We start from the raw sequence: 11,090 nt of genomic DNA on the forward strand, positions 1-11,090 counted from the left end.
CAAAATACTTTTACGTAGAGCAATTTGGCAAAAACCATAGGCAAAATCCAATGCGTGTAAGGGGTTAATAACAATCGGTAAGAAAATAATTTAGTAATTTATTATTTTTTCATTGAAACTTGAATATTGTATGTTTAAGATTTAATAGTGCATTTTTTTTCTTATAGAGAACATAAATCATCGCCAAATGTAAGACTCGTTCCTAAGGGGTCTAGTTAACACGTGACTTTTGGGCCTTGTTCACGCACATGGCTCGAATTTTGTATGCAAGTATAGTATAAAGTAAAAATTTTTCACTATGGAGGGTGCCACAAATATAAATTTTCAAAATATAATTAGCTCACACGAAAGCATTCCAACTAAATGCTTACAAATTCTGGAACATCTTAAAACCCCAAATATTTGGTTTTTCAAAAAAGAAGAATCTATTCTTTTCTGGCTGTGCAATGTCTTCGATTCTAACCCAGCCTCTAACTTATCCGAGGAAGATTTAAAACATTTGTGGCTGGTTATTGAGGAAATTTTGCAAGATTTGCAACTGAAAACCCAACGAACTAAGCAAAACTTATTTCACCAGAATGTGGTTCTTAAAAGTACTATACCCAAAATTATTTTGAACCAACTTCAAGAAGCAACTTCAAATGACGGTGAAAGTCAGAGTATTCGATATAGCGTATTGAAGTCTTTAAAAGCCATTTTGTTGTCTGAAAACTTAGCTTCTGTGTTTGTCCAACATCATACCATTTTTGGAAATATCTTTGGACGAATTCTCGAGCTTTATATAGACTGGGTTTCTTCGAATCATATTGCTTTCCCAAACCAATTAACAATTGCAGATATAATAGAACCTCTTTTGAGTTATACATTGTCAAGTTCTACATTAATTAACTCAACAAGTTCAGGGTCCAAATCTTTAACCGAGTTCTTAGATGGTGCTTTTCAACCATTAGCAATGTTACTCAACACGCCAAACATGCCTTATGAAACTGACCTAAAGAAGATTCTACATATTATGTTTTGCAAGAGAGAGACTGTCAAACAGTTTGGCACTCAGTATCATGATGAAATTTTGCCTATAGAAAAGGCATCCTTCCATAAGTCCAATCTGTTAAATCTGATAAACTACGTAGTACCAATTACTACTTCAATAAATGCCTCGGAAGTTGCCAGGTTTTTGGCAGTGGTTTTAGAGGGTGTATACCAAAAGTGTTTGTATGAGCAATATGATGTCCCATTCAAGTTTTTAACATTGACCTTAAAGAAACTAAATATAATGAATACAGTTGAACATGAAGAAGATATTTTTGATGAAGACAGTCTATTAACACCAACTGCCAAGCTTCTTTTACTACAGCCGCTTCTAAACATCAGCTCTAAATACAAACCAAACTTGCTAGTAGAAGGACGAATTCTAAGGATTGATCAAGTCAATTGGTTTAGAAAATTCTTAAGCTTGCTATTAAATAGAAGAGATGATTTTCGAAGCAAAGCACTTTGGTTTGATTGCTTACGAATGATCTGCTCATTTAGTCCTGAAATAGCTGAACCTCATGTACAAAGTATATGGAAAATCACCTGGCTTGAATCTCATAGAATCCAAGGTTATGAGGAAGAGCAAGATGCCTTTTTATCCCAAATTTTAGAGGGATATGTAAGTCTGAGACAAGTACCAAAATTGTTTCAAAAGCTCTCTGTTATGGTACATGAAACTGAAGACAAGAAAGCTAAAGAGAAATACTTGAAAAATTTACCTCGGCAATTTTCTCTATTGCTCTCTAAAAATATAACAAAACTAAGGCCAAATCAGTTGATAGATTTATGGGAAACATTTTTGGAAGTTATTAATGGTCAAAATGTAAACAGTCAGGGTCTATTCACTTCTGTAGAACTGCTTGTTATTTTAATAACGCATATGAGGTTTTCCGATGGAGGTATTTTGACGGTGTGTGACAATGTAAATGAATTAATGAATAGAACGGCTGATACAATTTTTCATCTTCTCAACTCTAAAAAACAGTCCAAACTTTATCTCTCACTGCTATTAATTAGAGCATGGTGTGATACTCATGTATCGATGAAGCTCTTTCACAAAAATGATGTTGTTTTCAAGAAGGTTGAAGCAAATAATGAAATGTTTGATTTGCGTATTAGTTTTCCCTGCGCAAACCTCGAGCTTTCTGAAATTCTTCGCCAAACCATTCAAAGTGATGATAAAAAGCTAGTCATTTTGGTTATCCAGTTACTTATACTGAAAGCTAATGCTATATGCATTTCGCAACAACATGAAACGCTGGAAGGTAAAAAGGTGTTAAAAAATATGGCTAATATAATATTTTCTGAGCTAGAAAATGAAACTTCTATTGACATCGCTAGTTCAATTAATACTAAACTGCCTTGCACACCAAATCAAAATTATCCACTGTCTTTATTTCTCCAACAATTAAAATGGCTGCCAATGTTTTCACCTTTTATTGCACCTAGAAGTCTAAACAATTTTTTTGGTAAAGTTTTAAAGTTTGCTGTTACTCCCAAAAATGTAACACACTCTCCTGAAACTCTCTTCGCTTGTTACTTGGCACAGAAATTTTTAAAAAGTGGTTTTTTCAAAGATTCTATGAAAATGCAAACTGCAGCTGTTTCTTCATGTTTGGTGTCACTTGAAAATCTGTTAATAAATGATAAAAAACCCTCACTCAAGAGAAAGCACTTGGAAGATGAAGTTACTCAGAATAATATATTTTATTTTATTTCCAAAAATTCTAAAGCTTGGAATTCAACACCTCTCTCTCTAAACAATAATGAAAATAATATTATTTTGAACCTTCTTAAATCTGCTGGAACGAAACTTTCATCTGATTTGAAAGATGGAAGAACAGCTCAGTTATCTTCAAAAGAAGAAAAGTTGCAAGTTTTACTAACAACATTAGAGGCTTTAGAACCAGAAAATTTTGTTTTAAATAACTCCTTAAGGACATTAGTTGTGATGTTATATTTAAGGTCAGGATTGAATGGAACTGAAAACCACAAATCACTCTCCATTTCAATTCATAAGCTTCTATACATTTTGGTTGAAAATCTGGATGCTAATTGGATAGCAGAGATGTTTAATGGTGAACGTTTGCTGATGGAAGTTATTCGTGTAAATAGGATATCCCTACATGGAAAAGAAGAGAACTTTTGGATTGATAAACTTACAGATAGAATTTCTTTCTTGGTCCTACATGATACAGGAGGATTACATAATTTTGAAAAAATACTGCCCGAGATTGAAAATTCTACAGACTCCTTTCAAGACATTCATTTTTTAAGAGTTGTTCTACGAATTCTACTTCATAAAATTAATTCTGTTCTTATTTCCCGTAAACCAGAATACACCCAACTGTGCCAAACATTTGCCACTCAAGTTGTCAAAGTTTTGAATGATAAATTGATATCCGTAAAAAAATTCAAATCTTTGGAAGAAATAGAAAAACGTTACGCCTATCAATATTGTCTGCAAAGTTTCCAAACGATAATTGAATTTTATAGCAAAAGCCAAGATGGAAAAAACCATGCTGAATCTAGACAAAACTTAAAGATCCTGTTAAAAAAATTCAAGAGCTTTCTTTCCATTACATTTGAAATATTAGAAACTGAAAATGACACCCAACTAGCTCAAACAGCTCTGTCCACAATTTCAACAGTACTTTTGCATAAAGAGCATTATGAAGAATTTTTGCAGCCTGGATTCACATTGGAATGTTGGAAAAAAATTCAAGTTCAGATCAAACTACAAGTATTGTCCCATAACCAATTTGTAATCAGTAAATCTGTAAAGTCTCTAAAAGAATCACAGTTTGACCCGATGACAGTTGCGATAGAAGATACTTTATCCTTTACCATCAAGAAAATAATTAAATTCTCCACCAAGGAAGAGTTGATAGAGCTTTTCAAGAAACTCGAAGATGATATTGAAAATTGCAATAGCAACTTTAATTTGTCTGACTTCCAAATGATTATCTGTTTATGGCATTCAATTATTGAAGAAGACTTTGTCGCAGAAATTAATTATATGGTAAAGAAAGAATTTCAATCGTTATTCAGAATGCTATTCTTTTTGCTACATGCTAACCAAGAAAATGCTTCAAACCTTGAAGATGTGATTATTCCAAGTTTGGAACTCCTAACAATTGCGATCCAACGAGGTTTTACACACACAAACAACATCTCAGAATGTATGCAAATATGTTCCTTCTTGTCTCCAAAGACATTTTCAAAATCAAACAATGCGGCGTTACTAGCGACCCTATCCAGCCACATTGTTTCAATATTAAATGAAACATTGTACAAGCATTCACCCCAAATATTGTCATCATCATCCGCCTTTTTGGCGATTGTTGGAAAAGTGTTAATGACATTATTAGAACTTGGTGAACAAGAGTATTTTAACAGTTTAAATCCAAAAGTTCAAGGATTAATTATATCATGCATTCAGAAATTTGAAAAATTAGTATCACTTATTTCCAATTACCCAAAACATTTTTCAAAAGCAGTGTTTTATATGATTGGTGATTACATTAACAAAATTCAAAGATTTACTTTGAATCCGAGTGTCAAACAACAGATAATACCAGTTTTAAACAAGTTATTTAAACTCTGTGATGATCATAGTATTAAAGTGTTACGCGTTTCTTTGAATGATGGTGGCAGAGATATAATGGACATAATGTATCAAGAATACCAAAAGTACTATGAATATAAAGGCAAAATATAATGTATGGACAGTTTCTAATTTTGAAATAAAATTTATCTAAATTCATATATGTAAAGTTCAATTTATTTGCATTTTTTCTGTGCTACAAGAAGTTGCGCTGTTATCACCTGTGTTCATTTTCTCTGTACTTTTATTTGTTTCAACCTTTGTAACTTCAACCTCCATATTTTTCTTTTCTTTTGTTTCTCTTCTTAATACTTTTAAGATTTTATTTTTCCTTTTGCCTGATAAATCGACTGGTGCTTTCGGATTAGTCCTTAAGAAAAATCACAAATATGAAACCAAGCCCAAGAACAATTACTAGTTTTTTCAGACCAACAAAATGTCTCATTTACTTGCGTCTACGAAGAATTCCTTTGGGTATAATTCCTCGGTCTGACGGCTTTATGTCACCACTTCTTGCACCCTCTCTCTCCCTTGCCTGAGCTTTTCGTAACCTTCTGGCACTTCTTTTATTTGGCTGTAATTTCCTTTATTACATAATGTCATTAATATTTAATTAATAAGACTAAATTTAATTACCCTAGCTTTCAAATTGCTGCTTTTTCCATGGATTCCCATGATTTCCGGATTAATAAATTTAAAACCTCAGAACGGCATAAAAAGTTCAAGACGACACGTGCTAAAACAAAACCTACTCTGGTAAGTTAGGCTTCCACTTCAGATTTTCAAACTACGTATTCACTAATGAAACGAAGCTATCGTTTTAGAAATCACTTCTTTATTATTTGTTTTAAAAACCAATAATAATTTTAACATTTCTTATCTTTTTAATTACCTAATTTTTACTAATTCACCAGACCAAAGCGTCGAGCGTTTTCGCCTTCAAAGGAATCGTCTGCACTCTGCAACAGTGTTGCCAATGTTTGAAACTCGAAATTCCCATTTTTTTTTGAGATACACACACATCGGTGTCGACCCGAGGCCTGAGACACCAGAACACACACAATAACTGATTAATCAGGGCGAGATATGTGTAACGGCCACGCCAACGGGGGGATACGTGGGGACAGGGGTGGGGACACCCTTGGCGGAAGTATTCCGACCACCCGTTAGGGGATTGGTGGTCGTCCTCACACGGCCATCCACAAACTCTGCCTCCCGGACGCCTGGGATTACAGGAGTGAGCCACTACTCCCGGCATCTCGAAATTCCCATTGCTGGATAGTAAATTTAACACGAATTCCCACACTCCTATTTAGCCCCGCCCCCAACGAAAAGTCAACGGAAAACATGCCCTTTTTTTTAAAAAGTTTGGAAAAGGAACTTTTTAAAATTAAATTTTATTCATTTAACTATTTTTAAACATTTAGGTTGTTAGGACTATGCATTCATTGATTGTAGTATAACGAGGTGCCTCCTTTATATCCCAAGATTCACGAAAATACACTGCTCTAGATAAGTAACGTACGTTTGAGCTATTTATTTTTAAACATTTAGGTTGTTAGGACTATGCATTCATTGATTGTAGTATAACGAGGTGCCTCCTTTATATCCCAAGATTCACGAAAATACACTGCTCTAGATAAGTAACGTACGTTTGAGCTATTTATTGATAGTCAAATTAAAAAAAAACATAAGATAGATACCCGCTAAAGTGAAATATCCCACAAAATCAACTTTTTTGAAAATAAATTACCTTTTTCCCACAGAACCAAAATGGACCCTAAAAATTCCCACAATATGGGAAATTTCCCCTAGTCTGGCAAGACTGCTCTGCAAAGTTTGACCCATAGATTCCTTATAACATAGAATGATTCCATATAAATACAAAATGGGCCAATTACATTTTCGGAGGTTTCGTCATTATCAGACAATCACGATTCAAAGAGTGACTACGGCAACGACTCGTTGCCATCTAGTTTGAGTTACTGAAAATAATAATTTGATTTTATATTACGTCACCTTAAGAACCCGCATTTGATTGGCCCACGTCAATCGATTCACGGCCCCATGCACATGCTCACGTGAGCGCGTGCAGGGGGCCGTGATCGAGTTTAATGTAGTTTTTAAATATATCTTTCGGTGACTTCGGTGTCTCACGGATGACTATCGTGACGTCAATACCCGAAATTAAAATGCCGTTCAGTAAAACACCGGTGTCACCGGTGACTCAGCGGACTCACCGGCGAGCGTTTCTGAACGCAGCCATGGTAGACTGTTTCTTTACTCGTAAAGATTATTCTCTTATATGCAAACGTTTTGGGTAACTATTGCGTTGTTTGTTGTTATAGCTCCTCGATGTTTCATTTCCACATGTAGAAAACGATTTGCGGTGGACGGTAATGTGTCGTTGTACAGGTAAAAGTTTGGGTTTCCTTAAGCCTCGGGGCAATGGCATTTAAATATTCCTTATCATAAGTAAATATGAAAACAAAACTAAAAGTTCAAAAAATCTTAATACTTATTAAATAAAAATCCAAAACGTTGAAGTGGTTCATGTGAAAAACTCCAGCAAAAACCTATGGGAATTCTGCGAGCTTGGATCGGATGGATCCTGTAAAAATCGTCTGAGCTTCTACTATTTTTAACCGCCATGTTATGGCGCTAGCGGCTTGCCGTAGTCAATGAATTTCCGCTGATTGGCTGAAGCTTAAGCAAAGACTATATAAGCATTAGTCGTTGCTACAAAATGACTTGGCGTCAGGTTCTCCCGTAGACGGGAGCATTCTAGGTAGGAGTATAAGATTTCTATGGTTTGACCATTTTCGGTTGCCGTGGCAAATCGAATGGGAGTGCAACGTCTCCTTTTGGGAAATTTCATATCTCATATAGGTCTATATTACGGCCGACTTTGAACAAAATCGGCAATAAACACCTCGGGTACTCTCCTTGTTAGTTTATAGTAGGTTTTCAGTTTGCTTCTGTTAAAATTAGATGTACTTTTAATTAGAGAAACTGTCTTTGCTAAAGGCTTATATAAGGTATTTACCAAATATATTCTTGCTGGCGCTGAGGTCTACATTTAACGTTGAAATAATACACAATGTATATACTAATTTAAAGTATTAAATATAATTTATTATACATTTGATTCGCTCGCGTTCTACATGTCGAACAGTCTCATCGGTGTCGTGTTTTCTTTTCAAAGCATTGATACTGGTCTTGTGGTATTAATCCTTACGGCAGTCAATATGAACTTAAATTGAAGTGACCCATTATTCCGACTTTCCCATCATTTTCCCTCACACAACCTTCACAATAGCTTCATTTTCAAGCGATTTATTGCAGAAATAACAAGAGTTAGCTGGGTGGTAAATTTTAAACCCTCTTTTCTCCATGGTTACATGAAGAGTGGCGGACGCGTTTTAAGTCAACGAAGGCGCTAAATTGTAAGACGCGTTTCGGGTACAACGTTAAAACCGCGAATTCGACACAAAGATTGCTCGTATGTAAAATGTTCATAGAACATTTTTTGTAGGAAATAGCCGGGCCCTAATGTTCGTAATTGGGTTTATATTCGTACATACAATACTAACGTAGATATTCGCGATAAAGCATTACTGTGCAGCGGTTTCCCCCATAACCATTGCGCGTAAAACAACTATATCTAACAGTAACCTGTGAAAAGATAGGTTTTGTTTGAGTAATTACTCCTAAAATATTTAATTACGCAATTTTGACCCATTCTTCATTTTTTATATAAAAAAACTAGCTTTCTATGATTTTAAAGAAAAGCGTTTTTTCGGAATTTTAGGATATTGAAAAAGCTATAAAATATGATTTCAATATACTAAAATTCCGAAAAAACTTCGAAGAAATATCGTAAAACACCGTCAAAAATGTAAAAAAATCGTATAACCGGGGCGTCGTGCGATTTCTCGCTGCCAACTAAAACTGACTTTAATTTTAAATGAATTTCGATTAGGCTTAAAAAACTTGATTTTTGGTTTTGGTTTTTCTTCAATATTTTCGGAACCACTTGTCCGATTTTGAAACCGAAACCGGCTATGGAAAGGGAACAATTGAAAAGGCAATGTTTTCGTTTTTTAAGCCTTGGTCAAATATTTCTTCACATTTTAAAAATTAAAAAAATCCAAATTATTCTCCGTTTTTAAACCTTTCCAAAAAGGTATCATTCAACTTTCTACTATAAGCAGTCTTAAAAATATTTGAAAAACAAAGTGTCCAGAAACTTTTGTCCGGGACTGTACGATTTCGTCACGAGCTACGTAGGAGTTCGGTTCAGTTGTGTAGGTTAGATCTTGATATTTTAGCGTCAAAGGCTCGAGCATTTTTTTTTTCGGGGAGCACGCGCGAAATCGCTCGAGCCCATTTACGCTAAAATAGAGTTTATGCTAGGCTTTGCTAGCGTCTATTGGCTATGATAGTTGAACGTCACTTCTATGTCACGAGTGACGCGCTCGATACATCTAAACAAGAAGGCCAATGTTATTTTATAGAAAGGCCTGTTGAGTTTGCTCCGTGCCTCTCGTTCGACCATGAGACTCCATCCCATTTCTCTGATGCAGAGGCGTAGCAAGGAGGGGGAGGCGGGGGCATACGCCCCGAGCGCCGACGGTCAGGGGGGTGCCAAAGAGGCGCCCAAAGTATTAAAGCGGATATCGGAAACTTGAAAATTTAGGGGTAAACATTGCGAATGTGGCATTTTCTCGCAATTGGTAGTCAGTTTTACGGGCTTAAAAAATCGTTTTTTAGATCTTAAACTACAATACTTGTTCCAGGTTTTCTAGTAAGCCGATTTGATAGAAGGTTGATATTATTTTGTTAAATATAAAGTAGAGCAGGTTTTCTAGGAAAATCATTTTTCAAGATAATGTGATCTTTTTGACAGTTTTATTACGTGTTTAAAGTGAACTTTGTTAGTTCAATATTTTAGAACTTGAACACGACGCTCTATTTTTGCCGAGCTTACCTGACGTTATATAATATTAAAATTATCCAGCGCCACAAATCAATAGGTAGCTCTGGTGATTTCGCTGACGTGTTCTTTTTTTAGCAGAATAAGTATTAAAAATAGTAAATACTTATTTAAATTGAAATGCGACGAGGCCCGTAGCCTGCACTGAAGAGGGGCAGGGCATGGCCTCCTCAAAAATAATGTGTACCCCTAAAAAATATTATTGTGCGCCTAAAAATATAAAAGTAAACAAAATCCACAAAATATATCCTATAAACATATTATATTTAGTTAAGTCCATCTGTACAAACTATATTATTTCCTTTCGTGTACCTTGCTTTACTAAAATAGTTACCTTACAAAGAACGGACTTATTTCGTAACGATCTCGCTGGGAATTTAACCAGTACATAATATTAAAATCTCGGTAGAACAGAACCAACGACGTAAGAAGTAGGGAAGAAAACTACCGACTTCGGTGTATTTTAAGCAACTTGTTTGTTGGGAAATTAGTCAAAATAATCAATTTAGAATGTAGTCTAGTCGAAAGGCCATTATGGAGATTTCTGGTTGTTTAACGAACTTTCACAAAACCGGAGTCAATCTGCCAGAATCTGGAATGTCTCGAAAAATATTTGTGACAGATGCAGCAGGGTACGCGACGAATTAAAAAAACGATAAACAACACTAATAAAGTATTTCCATTATTGTTATTTAAATTTAATTTACTAAAAAATGACACATGTCATCCCTTTCAAATTTACATGGTTTATACTACTACAATTTCCCGGGTTTGGCGTTATGGAAGATCAGTAATAATTAATTTAAACCTACCCCACGTTCCAAATATAAGAAGCGGGAAAACGGTTAATATGTAAACTATTTAATTTTAATTTACTGAAAATTGACACATGTCATCGCTTTCAAATTTACATGGTTTATACTATTCAAAGCGGCCTGTCGAATGGCGATGACATATGTAAATTTTTAGTAAATTAAAATTAAATAGTTTACATATTAACCGTTTTCCCGCTTCTTATAATTGGAACGTGGGGTACGTTTAATTTAATTATTACTGATCTTCTATAACGCCTACCTCGGAATAGTAGAAACCATGTAAATTTGAAAGCGATGACATGTGTCATTTTTTAGTAAATTAAAAACGAATCTGCTTTTAGTCCAGGGAAATTAGTCGCAAAACGGGTCTAAGGTGGCGCAGTCAATTTCTATAAAGTGTCTAGTATTACTAATACTAGACACTTTATAGAAACTGACCGCGTCACCTTTTCACGCGTACGCTACTCTGTTTACATTTACTCTACAAACCCCGAGATGGACTAGACCGCAGAAGACAGTTCAGATTTCACTTGAGAAGTAAACCACTACAATGGACGTATGTATTATTTGTGATGAATCTTTAGTGAATAAGAAATTGCCAAAGAAAGTCGTAAAAAAGAAATGAATTCAAACTATAATA

At 34.9% G+C, this 11,090-nt stretch overlaps 2 protein-coding genes across 2 annotated transcripts; one reads left to right on the plus strand and one right to left on the minus strand.

Moving 5' to 3' along the window:
* Nucleotides 1-30: 30 nt before the first annotated feature.
* LOC149935398 (unhealthy ribosome biogenesis protein 2 homolog) lies at nucleotides 31-4,794 on the plus strand. Its single transcript, XM_090154866.1, has 2 exons — nucleotides 31-77; nucleotides 168-4,794. The coding sequence occupies exon 2, from the start codon at nucleotides 299-301 to the stop codon at nucleotides 4,751-4,753; it is 4,455 nt and encodes a 1,484-aa protein (XP_090010992.1). The 5' UTR covers nucleotides 31-77; nucleotides 168-298; the 3' UTR covers nucleotides 4,754-4,794.
* LOC149935399 (uncharacterized) lies at nucleotides 4,788-5,605 on the minus strand. The gene is made up of 4 exons (XM_090154873.1): nucleotides 5,532-5,605; nucleotides 5,276-5,375; nucleotides 5,089-5,213; nucleotides 4,788-5,009 (listed from the first exon to the last, which is right to left on the minus strand). Exons 2-4 carry the CDS (start codon nucleotides 5,312-5,314, stop codon nucleotides 4,811-4,813), a joined length of 363 nt encoding a protein of 120 aa, XP_090010999.1. The 5' UTR covers nucleotides 5,315-5,375; nucleotides 5,532-5,605; the 3' UTR covers nucleotides 4,788-4,810.
* Nucleotides 5,606-11,090: the final 5,485 nt, after the last annotated feature.

This window comes from Leiobunum rupestre, chromosome 7, assembly GCF_980474605.1.
Source record: "Leiobunum rupestre chromosome 7, qqLeiRupe1.1.hap1, whole genome shotgun sequence".
Taxonomy (NCBI): Eukaryota; Metazoa; Arthropoda; class Arachnida; order Opiliones; family Sclerosomatidae; genus Leiobunum; species Leiobunum rupestre.